Here is a 21,096-nt window from a genome sequence, read left to right as displayed (position 1 = left end):
CTTGGAGAATCATAGCAATTAGAAAGAATGATATGACAATTTCCACTTTGTAGATCAAACGCTCTCTGAAGGCCGTTTGTATGCACGCTTGGAACTTGGAAGATTAGTGTCATCTCTCATAAAACTCATAGAAATGGTTCCCATCAATGCTACTCTTCAACCATCATGTAGATTTACATTCTATGAATGGTCAGATAAGTGACATTTTTTTTAACACCAAGGAATGTTCAACTGAAAATCTCGGCGGTCTTTCTCGCTTATGCCTAGCCTCTAGGCTCAAGTCGCCAGACTCACCTGTTGTTGGTACTTAACGCTTTTCATTTTGTTGAAAATTAATTTGTGTATCAAATTGTTCAGGCTTCAGACTAAGTATTAAACTATTTGCAAGATTTACAAATCTGTACTTCTGCTTGTACTTCTCTCAAAACTAAATCTTTATACTCTTCTATAGAAAGACTCGTACTGATACCATTTAACATACACAGAAGAACTTAATCACGTCTTTAGCGGAAAGCAAAAGACCTTCCGTATATGGTAATATGGCATCAATGCTAGCCGACGTTAAATTAAACAACCACGTTTCATAAATCGTTTCTTAGAACCATTCATAAATAATTGAAAAGTAGTAAATGCTCAATCTAATATTTTACGCAACAAATATGTTATTTTATAACTCATACTATATAATTCATATTACTTTTGAAATATGATTTTACAAACTCGAAGAAGAGATAGCTACACTCACCTGGTGAAGTCGAAAACCAATCTATCTATTATAGTTACTTGAGTTGATGCACTCATGATCTTATCAATTAATTGAAAAACGATATCAAAATCGAGTGATACACTACTTTAAAGGACTCTACTAATTATACTTATTCATTGATGAAACGATAACTACACGTTAACAAAGAAACTCGCTTATAACAAACGTTCATTTTTCGGCGTTACGCATATTGTTTGCTACGCGAAACTTTAGAAATTTGTCCCAATCAAACTGTACTTCAAAATTGATTTTCATCAAACCTACAACTCTATAATGCCCTTAGTTATCATTTTCAAGTATATCCATAGCTCGACAACTCCTTAGTCAAACCTAACGGTTCAAAATTGGCATAATTCATATTTATGACCTAATTTCGAAAACCACTTTGATTAGACGAATAATGGGCTTGAATACTTACCTAGCATTGCAATTTGGGTTTCTTTTTGAGTAATCACCGACTAGACTGGCTCTATTGAACAATGTTCCAACAACTTTAACTCACCCTATTTTTCTAGTGACTAATGAATGATTAAGAAAATATTTTCTAAAAAAGATTATTGTTTGTATCAATTAAAATAATTACTAACAATAATATATGTCAAAATATTTCCATGAATTATCATTCATTCATTTATTTTTGTAAGTAATACAAACGATCATTTTTATTTATTTTTAAATTATTAATTTTTAATGAAATAAACTAATTAATTTAGTTATTTCTAGATTCTCTTCATCGGGTTGACCTTCCCAACCTCTCCTGAATGATTGTGTATATATCTATATACAAGGTTCAAGTGCTTCACCAATCTTAGGAACTACGAAGTATTGTCGGATAACCCACTGGACAATGCATCCCTTTATCCAAAATCCACAATTTGATATTTGTAATAATTTTCTCTAATTTGGTGGAGTTTTGAAGTATTTTATACACAGTTTCGTCACGTAGGCATACCCACAAAATTATAGCTTGGCCTGTCTTTTGTATTAAATGTTGAAAGCACCTCATGATCCATGAACTTAGACCGCTTTCCGCACCTCATCCGAATCTTCCTTGTGCTGAGAAGACCAATCCATATCCATCTCTACATGTTAAGCACGCCTTGCACCAAGAGAAGTTTGAATGAAGCTTCTCTAAATTCTTAATTCCATACAATTTATCCAAATTGGCGACATTATATCTTCACTATACATAAATTTAATAACTACTAAAACAACGTAGCGTGTCCAAGCAAATGGTTACCAAGTTGATAAGATAGAGAGAACTTATGCTTTTGAAACTTAGAGGTTTTGGATTAGATTTGTTGACATTTAAACGTTAAAAATCATGTCTTTCATCTGTTGACACCCGAAATTTTTGTCGACGTTTTAAACATTCATTTTGCAAGAAAAATAAAAAAAATAAATAAAGAGCAAAAAAAATGAATAAAAAAGAATGAAACCATTAAAAAAGAAAAGAAAAGAGAGAAAACAAAAGAAAAAGGGGAAAAACGCTGAAAAAAAAATAAAAATAAAAAGGCTCGCTCATTTTTTGGCGCGAGGATTCTGGCTCCCAATCTTTCTCGATTACGATCTCTCGGGGGCTCTCTGAGGACGCTCTCTCTCGGCTCTTCCTCGATTCGACTCCTCCGATCTCTCTCTCCCTTCTCCTCCGCACTAGAAACCCTAGATCAATCATCTTCCATCGTCAAGCTTTCTCTCTTTCTCGGCGCTCGACTCCGATCCCAGATCTTCAAGCTCCTCCCATCGTGGCGGAGATTCGATTCGCGCGCCGCTGCTGCCGCAATCCGGTCGCCGACCGTCGCGGCCTCCCACGCGGTTCCTTCCCCGAGGCTAGCTCAGATTCTCCGGAGCCTCTGTCGCGTCCTCCGTCTCTACCATTGCTTCGGCCTGTCGTCTCCGGCGCTGAGATCTGGAGCTGATCTCTGCTCGCGATCGGTTTTCGTTTCTTCCGTTGGCAGTTCCGCCGCTCGGAGGTTCGTGCTTCTGGATAGATAAAGTCGAAGGAGATGGAGAATGAGAAGAAATCGTCGGCGGTGTTTCTGGCCTCGAAGATGAAGAGCTCGAAGCGGTCGTTGGCCTCGCTATGCTGATCCTCTTCGCGCACGGCGTATTCCCATCCCCGATCGGTGACAGCCACAGCAAAATCTCCTTCGCCGGCGCTTGATCGGAAGTTCTCATTCTCTCTGCAAAACGGCCGAACGATCTTGGGGTTTTACACGATCTTCCTCGATCCCCTGGTCGATTGATCTATCAATCGTCATCACCTCATCACCGCCAGGTTGTTTCTTTTCCAGTAAAGTGGTAAGAATTGTTTGTACGCACAGATTTTCTACTCTGATGTCTCTGTTCTGTATTACTCTATGCCATTCTGATGTTAATAGTACTTCATACCACATGCTTACAACCTTTTCGACAGAAAGCCTGACTCCATTGCCGATAGTCCCTATTGCATTATGTTTACCAACGTCTTGATGTTCAATTGAAGTTGCGTTGGTTGTGTCTTTGGTGGATTTCCTGCACATAGTTGATTGAAATGTGAACTAATTAGATGTATAGGTGATGTATGTCGAATACTGTTCATGATTGTTTGCGTGGATTGAATCCTGTTCATATGTGATTTTATATATCAAATGGTGCTCCTGCATGTTACTTTGAGATGTTGAGTCTGCCGAGGAGAAGGAGGAGACTGTTCTGTACGTTCTTGATATTTTTTCATGCAATACTTGTTCACAACTATGATGATCAAACTAGTGAATTTGCAGAGAACCTGATCTGTAATTCTTGGTTCACCTTCTCATTTAGCTGTTTGGCTTTATATCCCACAGAGAGGGTGAAACGTCGAATTTATTTGATGATGAGTTCACTAATTGAAGTTCTACTTGAAAATGATTGTGGGCGACACATTAGGGATGCTGTGTCTTACCTTCCCTCTGATCCAAATGATTTGCTGTTTCTGCTAGGGCAACAGAACTCCCATGATCTGCAATTATCCTTCTGTCAATCTGCAGTTTTACAAATTTTGTATTGCAGTTCTTTGTTTGATGAAAATGGCTTAACCGATTGGGCTTAGGATTCGACGTTAGATTTACATAATATGCTTAGATCTGGTGATAGATGATGTTATTGGATGATTTTCTATGGATTGATGATCAATGATCATGAACTTGAGGTTGATTGAACTTAATTTGCCTTAGTCTGCAATTTCGTATACCTGATATGTCACTCTTTGTTTTGGCTGAAACGAGGTGCTAGATGAGGTTTGTTGATCTCGAGCCCTTCTAGACATAAAAAAATACACTTCTAGAGCTTCAATATGATATGTCGCACGCCCAGAGTGGATGTCGTTTGGTCGCTGAAAAACACTTTTGAAATCTGTCAATTCTGCAGCAGTTTTAGATTGATTTGCTGTTTCGACTTACTGATGTTCTGTTTTGACTAGAACGAGCTGGTAGATGATGTTATTAGGACTTAATGTCTTCTAGAGATTTGTAATAGACTTCTCAAGTTTTCCATTGACATATTATATGTGCGATTTGGTCATATTTTCCCTGCCTTTCCATTTTTTTTAAATCGAGCTTTGAAATATGGAATTTGTCTTGAACTGCAATGCTGTCTTTTCTGTGGCTAGTTGCTGTTAGTCTTGAAACGAAATAGTAGATGTGTCCAGTTACTTTCAATATGTTGTAGAATGCCTATGTTACATATTGCCCTATTCTATTATAGACTGACTAGTTCATGTTCTAGTATTTTTAGAAATTCATGTGTTGATATGATGATGGTGTCTTTATGAGATTTATTTGGGATATCACCTAGAATTTGATCTAGAGACTTTGTGACTTTAGTTACTCTTTTTAAATACAAAAGATGTCTTGCTTTTAATTGTTTTGATACGTGATATTTGTTTCTCTCATTTGTATGTATTTAGTTATTAGTTTCTTGGACTAGGTTTAGAATAGAATCCTGAACATGGATAAAGCGTGAAGATGGTGGAGGTCGATGACCATTCCGACCATTATCATGTACTATTTGTTTTCCCAACATATATCTCGGGTTCCATGCATTGTATAAAATCCGACGAGTTTCGGGTTTCCTTTCTTTCCTGATTGTTTCCTCTTTTATATTTTTTAGGATTGCATGATTAGGTTTACTGCTTTTCTTGATTGTTTACTTCATGTCTTGCAATTTCAGTTTCATTGATTGTTTCCCTTTTTCTTTTTAGGAATAGAATATAATGAAAGTAATCCACTACGCATGGTCACTTAGTATATAATTGATGATCCTGAAAATGTAAAAAGAAATGCATGGACATGTTAGGAAAAACACAACATACTGTTTAGGTATCGAAAGGGCGCTAATAGAAGTATTAGCATAACCAAGTCTCCGAACCTAAATATCTGGTTGCGTAGAAATCGAGGGAACTCTCCCGACCCTCGATTGGGTTTTCTAGCCGACCCTCAAAGAATGAGGCTAGTGGCGACTCCTGTATATTCTTAGGTTGTTAAACATTTAGGCTGCATAAATAAACCCGCTGTCACGAGGGGTACGAGCTTGGGAGAGCTCGCGATCTCATGAGGAAACTCTCGTGATCAAGTACCCCTAAACCCGACATTTCCTTCCCTTGGACATTCGAGGGCGGCGAGATTGGGTCGCAACATCATCTGACAATTTAAGCCCTTAAAATAAAATAATTGTGCGCCTGATGATAATCATGTTGATTAAAACGTTTGAATTGTTAAATCGTAATTTCCAAATGCGTTAATCATGATCAATTCTCATGCTACACGTGGGAAGGATCTAGAATATTAAAAATTGAAAGCACCTCATGATCCATGAACTTAGATAGCTTTCCGCACATCATCCGAATCTTCCTTGTGCCAATAAGACCAATCCAAGTCTATCCCAACATGTCTAGCACGCCTTGCACCAAAAGAAGTTTGAATGAAGCTTCTCTAATTTCTTAATTCCGATGCATTATATCTAGATTCTCAACATTATGTCTTCACTATGCATTCATTTAATAACTACTAAAACGATGTAGTGTGTCTAAATAAACGGTTACCAAGTCAACAAGACAAGGAGAACTCATGCCTCCCGAAACTTAGAGGCATAGAGTTAGGTTTGTTGACATTTAAATGTTAAAAATTGTGTCTTTCATCTAACAATTTAAGTCCTTAAAATAGAATAATTGTGTGCTTGATGATAATCATGTTGATTAAAACGTTTAAATTGCTAAATCGTGATTTCCGAACGCTTTAATAATGATCATTTCTCATGTAATGTCAAAATGTAGAGAAGAAGACCGTGAATACGGCACAAGCAGCCTCATACGTTTTGGTGTATCGATTTCTGTAGAATACTTGTATCTCTAGGACAACTATATGTTGGCTGATGTCGATAGCTGTTATTAGGGTGGACTGTAGACATAAAAGGGTTCACGGGGGACTAGGCCGTGGCTCTTTTCATTGTCACATGTCTGTATGTACTGTTGCCGCTGTGCTTATTCCTGCCGAAACAGCAGCTGTCAATTGACCCTTTCAATTCATTTTTCCCTTCTGCTGCATTCGAAAGAAAAACAATGATTCTTTGTGATGATTTAGGAAGTTGTACTCGACGATGGAAATGCTAAACCTGGCATATTTGTTCAAATTTCATTCACTAAACTTTGCTAAAATGAGTGAAGAGGAGTGATAGTGGTATGGATAATTAATTTCATATGCAAAATTGCTTTGTAAATTCATGTGGCTAACTTAATTTGTTGCTTCTGTCATTTATAATATTATATAGTGTTATGGTGCTCCATGAAGGGCCTTATGGGGGAGTTGACACGTGAAACATTTGATGGTTGCTGCCTCACTTCCCCTTGCCTCTTTTTTTTTTTAATTGTTTTTTTTCCTTTTAATTTCTAAGAAATAGCTTATGATCAATAAGAAATACTATGTCGTTATGTGGATACCACTCCACATCACATTATTCTAACTTTGTCATTTCTTCATTAAACTTACAAACAATTGTTCTCAATAAAAGTATATTGATTAGGTTTGCACTATTTCCATCTACTTATTGACTCCTAAAACCTCTTATCGCATTGATTTGATTACATTATCTTTTACAGATTCCACTCATGATTTAAGATTATTTCATCCCTTATTTCTTTGTTGTCTTTTGTTTCAATTTTACTAGAGAAAAAACTACCTATGCTCCTCTCAGACAACATTTGTTAAGGTTAAATATGGGGCTTACTCTTGATTTAAGATTATTTCATGCCTTCTTGTCTTCTTTTTTTTCCTTTCCTTTTTCCATTTGGGACAAAATTATAGTATCTTATAAATAAATGTTTTTATAGATGTCAATCTATGTATTTCTAGCATGCATACACAGGGAACATTCTATCGTTCTAGTGGGAACAACTTTAACGTTGATGAATCTTTTTTCTTTTTATTGGGCGCCAGTTAAACTTTTAGGAAATGGAAGATAAACAAAGGGAGTGCACGACACACGGACCTTTAATTATGTTCTTCATTATGGCATCCTTGCCTATTGGCCAGGATCATCCTCAGCATAGTCCCACAACAAGTCAACAGAAGTCGTCAAGACGCGTGTCTTTCATTCATTGCTCCACTGCGGTAGCTCATCGTAGCACAACGTAAACGTTAATGCATGGACATTGTCCTCTCCTCCAAAGCTCTGATACCAAATGATGCAAGCCTAGGGGAGCTTTCTCAAACAATAGGATCGGGAGAGTGACTCGCGCACAAGAAACGGGACGAACAGTAATTTCAGCACTGCGCAAGCTCAGGAAAACAGTCGTATCTTTGTCGATACAGATCGGATCGACCTGATTCCAAAGCCAAATGAACAAAGACTTCTGGATCTACAATTTCTCTGTTTTGGGTTTTCTGAAATAAGCACTGTAGGATAGTCGAAATTAGGTTGGAAGTAACGAACAGAATAGGAAAAGATAGGAACTTCGTTGGTTGCTCTTCTAGGCCTCCAAGGAAGTTGAAAGGGACACCGATTCTTCTAGATCGATGACTGCAACTCTTCAAGGATGCAGATTTCGAAAGCTCCGACTCTTCAAGGACGGAGTGAAAACTCTTCTAGGTTTTCAAGGTATGAACTCTACAAGGTTCATGATACTTGCTTCAAGCAAAGCTTTTCATTCATCAAAAGTTATCTGTCTTCTACAAGGGATTGGCTTATATCATCAAAGAAATAAAAACAGAACGTTGAAACTAGGAGAAATAAAGACAAAGTGTTGAAAACTAGGAGAAATAAAAACGGAGCATTGAAAATAGGAGATATAGTAAAGGGCATGGAAACTATAAACTAGTAAAAGCGTCACGCGAGCTTCCAAGGTATCTTTCAAGCTTCCGGGATGGACTCAAGATGTCGTTATGGCTTCTCGGTTTCGTCGAGCTTTAATGCGGGCCGATCTTCTTGGTCGAGGGAGCCGGTCTTCAATGTGGGCTGCATCATCCTCCCCATCTTTAAAAGAATTCGTCCTCGAATTCCTGCCAGCATCATCGAAGAATCTCCCACCCTACTAGGTGCCAACGTAATCTTCTTGCCTCCAAATTCAAAAGAATATGTATTTCGATAACCATCATGCATAGTCCTCTTATCGAATTGCCATGGTCGACCAAGAATAATGTGACTAGCATCCATCGGCAAAACATCACACCATATTTTGTCACTATAAACAGAACCAATGGATAGATTAACAAGGCATCGTTTTGAAACAGTTACCTCAGCACCTATCTTCAACCACAACATTTTATAAGGCGTAGGGTGCGCTTTTAATTCCAACTTCAGCTTGTTTGCCGCTACTTCAGAAATTATATTCTCACAACAACCAGAGTCAATAATTAATTGACATACCTTTCCCATGATTGTGCAAGCAGAATGGAAAATATTGGTACGTAGCCACCTATCTCCAGTGTCATCTCGAGGAGTAGGAAAATTTTTCCTCACCATAAGAAGTTCACCAGTGTCAGCATGCACTATTTGTTCATCATCCGCAGCTTCTTCATCATTTTTCAACTCCTCTTCAAGTGGATCCTCAGCACTCTCATCAGAATCATTATCCACCAAGAAGGCTTTACCGGCTGGTCGATTCTTATTGATTCGACAATTGCTAGCACGATGACCCAACTCTCCACAAGAATAGCAACGTATTTCGGATGTAGCAGGTTGCTTCGAAACATGGGGCGGAGTAGAAGGCTTACTAGCAGATTGCTGTTTTCGAGAATGAGAGCGCTCCATTTTGAGTGCCCGTTGGTGTGCATCTCCTAAGTCCCAAATGTCGAGGACTTCCAAGGCGTCTTGAAAGTAAAATTGAAGACCGTTCAAGTATTTGTTCACAAGCACATCCTCTGGGTCCTGGATATTGTTACGAATCACCAACTCATTGAATTCATTGGTGTATTGGTCCACCGTTCGCGTACCTTGTTTTAGATTTTGGTACCGTTGGTAGAGCTCTCTCTTATATCCTTTGGGGAGAAAATATTTTTGAATCTTGCCCTCCATCTTTCTCCATGAAGTGACTGATGCTTTGCCAACAGCTTGGCGAGTTTGTTTTTCACGTCTCCACCAAGCAATCGCCTTGCCTCGGAATCGCATAGCAATGATCCCAACGCGACGATTCTCCGGAACATTTCGATGCTCAAACACCTCATTCACAAGTGTTAGCCAATCAACAATTTCATCAGGAGACTCATTACCTGTAAATTCTGGAACATCTTTCTTGATTTCCTTTTCCCATTCTGGCTCACGAATATGTTGTAAACGATGTTGAACATGCCTCCGACCGTGAATAGATTGAACACTCTCCGAAGAGGAAGAGTCACCATGGGAATCTTCAGTCCTGGAACGGGGTGGAGAATTATTTGCTTCAGCCCTCAAACGCTGAACTTCTTGCGTCAATTCGTCAATTTGTTGTTGCATATTCTCAGCGAGTGTGTGCAATTCATTGAGGGGAACGGTTCTGCCGCCACGACGCCTAGCTTGTCTTGGAGGCATTGTCCTCTCCTCCAAAGCTCTGATACCAAATGATGCAAGCCTAGGGGAGCTTTCTCAAACAATAGGATCGGGAGAGTGACTCGCGCACAAGAAACGGGACGAACAGTAATTTCAGCACTGCGCAAGCTCAGGAAAACAGTCGTATCTTTGTCGATACAGATCGGATCGACCTGATTCCAAAGCCAAATGAACAAAGACTTCTGGATCTACAATTTCTCTGTTTTGGGTTTTCTGAAATAAGCACTGTAGGATAGTCGAAATTAGGTTGGAAGTAACGAACAGAATAGGAAAAGATAGGAACTTCGTTGGTTGCTCTTCTAGGCCTCCAAGGAAGTTGAAAGGGACACCGATTCTTCTAGATCGATGACTGCAACTCTTCAAGGATGCAGATTTCGAAAGCTCCGACTCTTCAAGGACGGAGTGAAAACTCTTCTAGGTTTTCAAGGTATGAACTCTACAAGGTTCATGATACTTGCTTCAAGCAAAGCTTTTCATTCATCAAAAGTTATCTGTCTTCTACAAGGGATTGGCTTATATCATCAAAGAAATAAAAACAGAACGTTGAAACTAGGAGAAATAAAGACAAAGTGTTGAAAACTAGGAGAAATAAAAACGGAGCATTGAAAATAGGAGATATAGTAAAGGGCATGGAAACTATAAACTAGTAAAAGCGTCACGCGAGCTTCCAAGGTATCTTTCAAGCTTCCGGGATGGACTCAAGATGTCGTTATGGCTTCTCGGTTTTGTCGAGCTTTAATGCGGGCCGATCTTCTTGGTCGAGGGAGCCGGTCTTCAATGTGGGCTGCATCAGTTATTGCCCAGATGGATCATCGGGATCGGCAAAATGTGCGGCCCCTGCTGCCGGAGGGCCTCAAGGGCAGCCTAGTTCAGAAGGTATGCTTTCGTGCAATTTGATTTCTAATTATTTGCTTTACTTATTCAATCTAATTTAGACTTGTTTTCTATCATAATTTATGAGGGCGTCGTTAATTTTTTCGGAAATCGTAGGCCAACAAGAATGTAAGGCAATGAAAATTCCCCTGGTTAGCTCACCAAATATCTGGCTGAACGTCACTTTCCACGGTGGCTAGAATGAAAATTGCACCATAGTCCTCCGAATAACGTCCCCTTTCAAATACGTGAAACATGACCATGGCAGAGTTGTTGGTACTATGACTTTTCTGATAAACAAACCATATTGCCTTCGGTCCAAATAAAAGCCATTGAATCATTCTTTGTATGAGGAACTTTAGGAGCTGTCATGACTTCTGGGGAGCATTATTTGCTCTTCTACATAATATCTTTACTTGTTTAAATGCTTCTCACACAAAATTCATGTAGATCGACGTTTTTGGTAATGCATCTAGGAGGTACTTTAAGGCGAGGCAGCCTTTGCACATTCTGTTCTATATTCTTCCTCTTCTGTAGAGGCACAATGAATTAGTTGTGTATCATGATTTCGCACTTTCTCGGAGCATGTGAATCTGCTGGCTGAGACAGGATTGAAAATTACTAGTTTCCTAATCGATGAGTCTGCTTAGGGCATCTTACCTGAGCGGACAATTTTCTATGGCACCAGCGCAAAAGGAACTTTTGGTGTTTTCAGTACCAGCTTTGGCCATTTACCTTCATATGGCCAAGTTGAAAATGCCAAGACTGATGTCATCATCAGTGAAATGTGAAATTGACCTTATCTTTCGTTGTGAAGATACTTGAATATTTTACCGGTGATCCAGTGTGATCTGGCGGTGGAAAAAAAGCAAGCTTAACTAATCAAACTTTCTGGAAGGCCGATGCTTCACAAAGTCCAAAGGGAGCTTTCGATGGACTGAATAGCACCAAGAACCAATAGCTTCAAAGCCTGCCCAGTCCCGTTCTGCTAAATTTCTCATGTGGAAGTCCTTCACTTTGAATGCTATGAATTAAGTCATTGTGGAGAAGCCATTGCTGGAATGTACTGGTTGGTTCTCAGCATATACCACAGCTAAGCGAATCCTGTGAAACTCTCATTGTTGTGCAGAAAACAAAGGCGCTTCAGATCATCGACCTCCTACCTTTATTTAGACTCTGAAGGTCTTGCATATGTTCAAGCACCAAAGCGTTACTTTGCGCGCATAAATTAACTAGTCAGTGCACAATCTAACTTTATCCACTAATATTCCTTTTCAGCTTTCTGACCCAACGCAGTGGCAGGATATGTAGAGTAAGTATCATCTAGTCCCATCCCTTCAATAGCTTACTTGCTTATAACCAGTGTCAGGTTTGCATCAAGAGTTTCAACCCATCATTTGTTCCATGAATGATGCCAACCATAATGTTGCTTACTGTTATAGTGAATCCCACTCATGTTGCTAGTAAGCAAATTACTTGGACACCCTTGAGTTTTGGCCAAATTATCCCAACACTCCAAATAAGATCACTAGCTGTTATACATTTTGGACTTGCATCACGTACTGTTAAGTTGTTTCTCTCTAAACTTGCTTCTTTCTGAACATGCTACGTTCTAAACTTGCTTCATTTTGGACATGTCACATTTTTTACTCTTTCAAGTATAATCTTTGACAATATCATTTCCATGTTTTATCATCTACATAGTCTTTTACTCAATCATTTAAACACATTAATAGCTTTTGATTTATTTTGTTATCTTAAAAATATTATAAGGGATTTCCCTAAATATACTATCAAGAAATTTGATTCACCATTCAGTAGTCCATCTCTGTTGCCATTGCCTCTTATTTCACTAAATTGAAAGTTTGATACATGTGTAAGACATAATTAAGTTTTTTATTGAAGCACAAAAAGAGTTTCACCAAACTTCTCGGATATAATTTGCATCAGATTCCTATAACTGTAATCAACCCTAGAAATAATAGATTTGCCTTTCCAGGATTCAACAGGCGGAATAAATTTTTCACAGGTAAACATCTATTTGATATTACTGAAAAATTTATATCTCTTGCTTTGGCCAAACACTAATATCTCTTAAGTGATTGCAAAGGAAAGGTGGAGCTCTTGCTATTGGCGTCTCAATATCTACAATTGCCATCATTTTTCTCCTCAAGCGAAAAAACGAAATCTCCTTATGGAAGATTCTACTCTTCAAGAACAAGGAAGATCGCGGTGTTGAGAAATTGATGAGAATCCATGGATCTCTTGTTCCAAAAAGATACCGTTATATTGATGTGAAGAAAATGACAAACTCATTTTCGAAGAAACTTGGTCAAGGAGGATTTGGTGTGGTGTATAAAGGGAAGATCAAAGATGGTAGTCTTGCAGCAGTGAAAATCCTAATAGACTCAAAAAGCAGCTCAGAAGAATTTATCAATGAAGTCGTGAGCATTAGTAGAACTTCTCACATTAATGTGATCTCTCTTTTAGGCTTTTGTTATGAAGGGAACAAACGAGCTCTAATATTCGAGTATATGCCTAATGGTTCATTGGATATGTTCATATCTTCTGGAAAAACTTTAAACATGAGTAGTTCCTTAGGATGGAAGGTTCTGTATAAAATTGCAATTGGCATTGCTTGTGGGCTAGAGTATCTGCACCGAGGCTGCAATACAAGAATTTTGCATTTTGATATAAAACCTTAGAACATCTTACTCGATCAAGATTTTATCCCCAAGATTTCAGATTTCGGCCTTGCTAAAATTTGTCATGGGAAAGATAGTGCTATATCAACTCTGGGCATGAGAGGAACAGTCGGGTTTATTGCACCAGAACTTCTTTTTCGAAGTTTGGGAAGAATCTCTCATAAGTCCGATGTTTACAGTTACGAAATGTTGGTTCTTGAAATGGTAGGTTTTAGAAATTCTGACATCAAAGTTTCCAATAGCAGTGATATGTACTTTCCAGAATTGATTTATAGAAACTTAGAGCCCGGCAAAGATCTGAAATTGCAGATGAATGTGACAGAGGAGGAGGAAGTGCTAGTGAGGAAGATGATTATTGTGAGTTTGTGGTGCATTCAAACCAATCCATCTGATCGGCCTCCAATTATGAAGGTGATAGAAATGTTGGAAGGAAGCTTTGAATCACTGCAAATGCCACCAAAGCCCATCTTGTATTCTCCAACACGACCACCATCGCAACATTGGGAAGTGATGACGTCAAATTTCAATGGGAGCCTCGAGGAGAGAATACTAGAGAATTTAGAGGAAAGCAATAACATGTAAAAAAGGTAATGCACGACTGAACTTATTGAGGTATTTGTCATGCCTTTCTTTAGATGGAATATGTTTTTCTTAAGAGTTACAGGGAAAGTGGAGAGAACATTTAGGTGGATTTCACTTGGAGAATCATACCAATTAGCAAGAATGATATGAGAATTTCAACTTAGTAGATCAAATGCTCTCTGAAGGCTGTTTGTATGCACACTTGGAACTTGGAAGATCAGTGTCATCTCTCATAGAACTCACAGAAATGGTTCCCAGCAATGTTACTCTTCAACCATCATGTAGATTGATATTCTATGAATGGTCAGATGAGTGGCATTTTTTTTAAACGCCAAGGAATGTTCAACTGAAAATCCGGGTGGTCTTTCTTGCTTACGCCTAGCCTCTAGACTCAAGTCGCCAAACTCACGTGTTGTTGGTACTTAATGCTTTTCATTTTGTTGAAAATTAATTCGTGTATCAAATTGTTCAGGCTTCAAACTAAGTATTAAACTATTTGCAAGAGTTACAAATCTGTACTTCTACTTGTACTTCTCTCAAAGCTAAATCTTTATACTCTTCTATAGAAAGACTCGTACTGATACCATTTAACATACACAGAAGAACTTAATCACGTCTTCAACGGAAAGCAAAAGACCTTCCGTATATGGTAATATGACATCAATGCTAGCCGACGTTAAATTAAACAACCGTGTTTCATAAATCGTTTCTCAAAACCATTCATAAATAATTGAAAAGTAGTAAATGCTCAATCCAATATTTTACGCAACAAATACGTTATTTTATAACTCATACTATATAATTCATATTACTTTTGAAATATGATTTTACAAACTTGAAGAAGAGATAGCCACACTCACCTAGTGAAGTCGAAAACCAATCTATCTGTTATAGTTACTTGAGTTGATGCACTCGTGTTCTTATCAATTAATTGAAAAATGATATCAAAATAAAGTGATACACTACTTTAATGAAGGACTCTACTAATTATAATATTCATTGATGAAACGATAACTACACACTAACAAAGAAACTCGTTTATAAGAAACATTCATTTTTCGTTGTCACACGTATTGTTTGCTATGCGAAACTTTAGAAATTTGTCCCAATCAAATTGTACTTTAAAATTGATTTTCATCAACCTACAACTCTACAATGCCCTTTATTATCATTTTCAAATATATCCATAGCTCGACAACTTCTCAGTCAAACCTAACGGTTCTAAATTGACATAATTTCATATTTACAATCCAATTTCGAAAACCACTCCGATTAGACAAATAATTGGCTTGAATACTTACCTAGCATTGCAATTTGGGTTCCCTTTTGAGTAATCACCAACTAGACCGGCTCTACTGAACAATGTTTCAACAACTTTAACTCGCCCCATTTGTCTAGCGACAAATGAATGATTTAGAAAATATTTTCTAAAAAAAATTATCATTTGTATCAATTAATATAATTACCAATAATAATATATGTCAAAATATTTCCGTGAATTATCATTCATTCATTTATTTTTGTAAGTAATACAAACAATCATTTTTAAATTTTTTAAATTATTCATTTTCATGAAATGAACTAATTAAATAAGTTATTTCTGGATTCTCTTCGTCGGGTCAACCTTCCCAACCTCCCCTGAATGATTGTGTACATATCTATATATAAGGTTCAAGTGCTTCACCAACCTTGGGAACTACGAAGTATTGTCAGATGACCCACTGGCCAAAGCATCCCTTTATCCAAAATCCACAATTTGATATTGTAATAATTTTCTCTAACTTGGTGGAGTTGTTAAGTATTTTGTACACAGTTTTGTCACTTGGGCATACCCACAACATTGTAGCTTGGCATGTCTTATGCATTAAATGTTGAAAGCACCTCATGATCTATGAACTTAGACTGCTTTCCGCACCTCATCCGAATCTTCCTTGTGCTGAGAAGACCAATCCAAATCTATATCTACATGTCTAGCATGCCTTGCACCAGGAGAAGGTTTGAATGAAGCTTATCTAAATTCTTAATTTCATATTGTTGACACTTAAATTTTGGCTAAATTTTTTAAATTGATAGGAAATTAGGGATCAATTTGACCCTAACAAAAATATTCTTTGCACCATTTAGGTCCTAATTTTTATTTACATCCATCTATCTTTTTTTAAACTTATTTTCCACTTTTTTTAAATAATAATAATAATAATAACAAAAAAAAAAAAAAAAGCAGCAGCCGCTGGGGCTGGGCCTTCGAGCCCAGCCCCTACCCTTTTTTCCCTCGCGCGGGCCCCCATGGCCCAGCCTGTGCGACCTAGCCCAGCCCCTCTTCTTCCTTCTTCCTTCTTCTTCTTCCTTCTTCCTTCTTCCTTCCTCTTCCGCCTCTACAGGTCACGCGCAGCGACGACGATGCGCTCGAGGACGGCCTACGACGGAGAGAGGAGGAGTAGACTAGCAGCAGACAGGACGCGCAAGTGGGCGGCTGAGGAGACGCCGGTTCGGCCGTACCCAAGGCCGGTCGGCGTGTGAGGACCGGCGGCCAAAGCCCCGTCGACCGGCCTCCCTCTCGACGAAGGCCAAAGAGCACGGACGACGCCGAGGAAGATCGAAGGCACGCAAGCTACGAAAAGCTTCCCCCGAGAGACTTCAGGGGAGGCTCGAGAGCGAGCGAGCCTAGATCTGAACGGAGGTCGGCCGGAGCGAGAGGGGTCGAAATCTGAGGTTCAGATCTGAAGATCCGAGAGAGAGGCTGGGCGAGAGAGATCGGAGAGGGAGCTAGGAGAAATTAGGTCATCCCGGCCCCGTCGCCACTGCGGCGTCGCCCGCCATCGCCCCAACGATTAGCCGTGGTGCCGCCTGCCGCCTGCCGCCTCGTCGACCAGCTAGAAGCCCGGCCAACCTGAAGCCCTTTGGCCCGACGCCGGTCGCTACTGCCGCTCTGCCCCACGACGACCCATCCGTTAACCAACCTCGGCCGAGCCTCGCGCCTTCGAACGCCGTCGTCCCTCGCCGCTGCTCGCCTCCATCGCTGCTGTGCCAGGTGGGAGCACCTCCGGTCACTACTCCTCCCTTTACGCTTTGTTCGGCGTTCCCCTGTTCTGGATTTTCCATCCCCGCTGTCGTCAGAGCTTGGGCGGTCAGAAGACGTCGGAGCTGACGTGCTGCCTATCCGTGTCACGCCCGTCGCCGTCTGCCATCGTCCGCCATCGTCCGCCATCGTCGCCGCTGTCGGCGTCGCCCACCTCCCGAAACCCTAGCTGCAGCCTCTGCACTTCATTCCCGGCTTGCCGAGCATGCTCGCTGCCTCCTACTGCCCCGCTGCATCCCCGACGCCGTCTTCGTTGAATAAACCTGTTGTCGCCACCTGCCACGTCGCCGCCGCCGCCGCCGCCATGGCCGAGCTGCCGCCCGGTGACACCCAGCCCCTCTATCGACGCCGCAGATAGACGGAGAAAGGGGCGACCTCGTGTCGGGTCAAGGCCGGGTCGGATGCGGGTAAGGTTCCAGCCAATCTGGGCCGGCGCGCGTGGACCGGCTTTTTCTTGGGCCGAGCGTCTCTTTTTAATAAAAAGTGGGCCGGGCCCGTGCCGCCGGCCCAGCCGGGTCTCTAGAGAAGGATCCGGGTCGGACCTAATCCGGGAATTCGACGCGGGCCGCTGGTTTTAACGAACCGGGTCGGACCCAACCCGGGTTGTTTTTTATAATATAATAATATTATAATTTTAAAAATAATAATATTTTAATAAAACTAATAATAAATATTTTTAGAAAATAAAAAAATCCAAAATATCCCATGTTTTCATAAAACGTCCAAAAAAGAAAAAAAAAACGCAAAAAAAAAAAAAAAAAAATTATGTTTGTAAAAAGATAAAAAAATCCAAAAATACTTTCTATATTCAAAAAATAGAAAATGACAAAAATGTTTTCTCCACGAAACGCGTGAAAAAATCCTTCAAAAAATCCAAAAGTTTTAGGGTTTAAATAAGATCAAGTATCGGAAGGGAGTTATTGTCGATCCTAGCTTTTCTAATTGCAGAGAAACAAATATTTCTCACAATATTTCGTTTGAGTTTCTAATCAACCCACTCCAAATTGATTAGTGGCGATTCATTTTTAAAATTAACTTATAAGTTAAAAACTCAAATCTTAAGTCTGTGAATTGGCTTACAAGTTAAAAACTCAAATCTTAAGTCATGAATTGGTAGGTTTTGGAGAGCTCCAAGCTAAGCCTAATAAACCTAGCCGAGCCATTAACCTCCACCGACATGTCTCGAATCGGCGCCGAAAAAGAGGTCGTGATACATACAATTTATTTGGATTGGCGACATTATATCTTCACTATAAATAAATTTAATAACTACTAAAATGACGTAGCATGTCCAAGCAAATGGTTACCAAGTTGATAAGATAGAGAGAACTCAGGCCTTCTAAAACGTAGAGGTTTTGGGTTAGATTTGTTGACATTTACCTGTTAAAAATCATGTATTTCATTTTACAATTTAAGCCCTTAAAATAAAATAATTGTGCGCTTATGATAATCATGTTGATTAAAACGTTTAAAGTGCTAAATCGTGATTTCCAAACGCTTTAATCGTGATCAATTCTCATGCTACAGGTGGGAAAGATCTAGAATATTAAAAATAGAAAGCACCTCATGATCCATGAACTTAGATTGCTTTTCGCGAATCGTCCGAATCTTCCTTGTGCCAATAAGACCAACCCAAATCTATCTCAACATGTCTAGCACACCTTGCACCAAGAGAAGTTTGAATGAAGCTTCTCTAAATTCTTAATTCCGATGCATTATATCCATATTGTCAATATTATGTCTTCACTATGCATTAATATAATAATTGCGAAAATGACGTAGCATGTCTGAACAAACAGTCACCAAGTTAACAAGACAAGGAGAACTCATGCCTCCCAAAATTTAAAGGTATAGGGTTAGGTCTGTTGACATTTAAATGTTAAAAATCATGTCTTTCATCTAACAGTTTAAACTCTTAAAATAAAATAATTACACGCCTGATGATAATCATGTTTATTAAAATGTTTAAAGTGCTAAATCGTGATTTCCGAACTCTTTAATCGTGATCAATTCTCATGTAATCTCAAAATGTAGAGAAGAAGACTGTGAATACAGCACAAGCAGCCACTTACCTCTTTGTATATCGATTTCTGTAGAACACTTGTATCTCTAGGACTACTATATGTTGGCCGATGTCGATAGTTGTTATTAGGGTGAATTGTGGACAACTGGACATAAAAGGGCTCACGGGGAACTTGGCCGTGGCCCTTTTCATTGTTACATGTCTTTATGTATTGTTGCCTCTGTGCTTACTCATGTTGAAACGGCAGCTGCCAATTGACCCTTTCAATTCGTTTTTCCCTTCTGCTGCATTCAAAAGAAGAACAATGATTCTTTGTGATGATTTAGGAATTTGTACTCAACAATGGAAATGCGAAACCTGGCATATTTGTTCAAATTTCATTCACTAAACTTTGCTAAACTGAGTGAAGAGAAGAGTGATAGTGGTATAGATAATTAACCTCATATGCCAAATTGCTTTGTAAATTCATGTGGCTAACTTAATTTGTTGCTTCTGTCATCTATAATATTATATAGTGTTGCGGTGCTCCGTGAAGGACCTTATGGGGGAATTGACATGGGAAACATTTGATGGTTGCCGCCTCACTTCCCTTTGCCTTTTTCTTTTTTATTGTTTCTTTTTCCTTTTCATTTCTAAGAAAAAGCTTATGATCAATAAGAAAGACTATGTCTATTATGTGGATACTACTCCACATCACATTATTCTAACTTTGTCATTTCTTTTTTTCATTGAACTTACAAACAATTGTTCATTCTCAATAAAAGTATATTGATTAGGCTCGCACTATTTCCACTTACTTATTGACTCCTAAAACCTCTTATTGCATTGATTTGATTACATTATCTCTTACGGATTTCACTAATGATTTAAGATTATTTCATCCCTTGTTTCTTTGTTATCTTTTGATTCAATTTTACTAGAGAAAAAAATCTACCTATGCTCCTCTCAAACAAATTTGTTAAGGTTAGATATGGGGTCTACTCTTGATTTAAGATTATTTCATGCCTTCTTTTCTTCTTCTTTTTTTCCTTTTCTTTTTCTATTTGGAACAAAATTATAGTATCTTATAAATAAATGTTTTTATAGATGTCAATCTATTAATTTCTAGCATGCATACACAAGGAACATTCTATTGTTCTAGTGGGAACAATTTTAACGTTGATGATTCTTTTTTTTTTGTTTTTTCGTGGGCGTCAGTTAAACTTTTAAGAAATGGAAGATAAATAAAGGGAGTGCACGACAAACGGGTCTTTAATTATGTTCCTCGTTATGGCTTCCTTGCCTGTTGGCCAAGATCATCCTCAGCATAGTTCCACAAAAAAAATCAACAGAAGCCGTTGTGACACGTGTCTTCCATTCAGTGCTCCACTGTGGTAGCTCATCGTGCCACAACGTAAACTTTACTACCAATTTAAGAAGTCAACACGCTTCACTTTCTAAAGAAAATTCCAAGAGTTGGCAATTTCCTTATTGTTCATCAATGGGAAATCAAGACTAACTGGGCACTTCAGTAAAGACGTGAGAACACCCGATCCCATTCCAACCACGACCTCTGCTCCTGTGAAACACATCCACATCAGTTCAGCTGAACTTTCCTTCAAAATATCTTCCATCTTTGACTGCAATTTTGGAATACCTATTTCCAGATTGAAATTTCCCGAAAATTTCGGCCACTTGTGAGATCTTTGTAGACCCGACTGTGAATTTAGCGATAACCATCCCCTTCTAATTAGGCCCAAACCCTTTCATCGATCATCTCTGTTCTCTGTATACTGAAGTACTAGATAGGGACCGCGAAAGCTCCATTGCCGTATAGGCTGGGCTGGTGGGATTGGGTGTGAGTAGATGGTGCCGGTTCAGGACACGGGCATGTCAAATGGCTTTGTTTGTTAGTTTGAGTTTTATCCCAGTTCAGGCGTTTAGTCCTCAAGAAGTTTCCCAAGTTAGACCATTTCACACAGTCATTGGTTAGGCCCAGCGACCTAATAAGTCAACAGAGACTCCCCATTTTTCAAGTCTTCCCGAACTAGTT

General features: G+C 39.1%; 1 protein-coding gene across 1 annotated transcript; it reads left to right on the top strand.

Annotated features, from left to right (window-relative positions):
* The first annotated feature begins 10,609 nt into the window (after positions 1-10,609).
* Positions 10,610-14,242, top strand: LOC104449155 (PR5-like receptor kinase). Its single transcript, XM_039314755.1, is given in 2 exon segments — positions 10,610-12,704; positions 12,791-14,242. A coding segment is annotated over 1 exon segment (1,041 nt). The 5' UTR covers positions 10,610-12,704; positions 12,791-12,921; the 3' UTR covers positions 13,963-14,242.
* Positions 14,243-21,096: the final 6,854 nt, after the last annotated feature.

This window comes from Eucalyptus grandis, chromosome 6 (assembly GCF_016545825.1).
Source record: "Eucalyptus grandis isolate ANBG69807.140 chromosome 6, ASM1654582v1, whole genome shotgun sequence".
NCBI lineage: Eukaryota > Viridiplantae > Streptophyta > Magnoliopsida > Myrtales > Myrtaceae > Eucalyptus > Eucalyptus grandis.
This window is presented reverse-complemented; position numbering and strand designations above follow the sequence as displayed.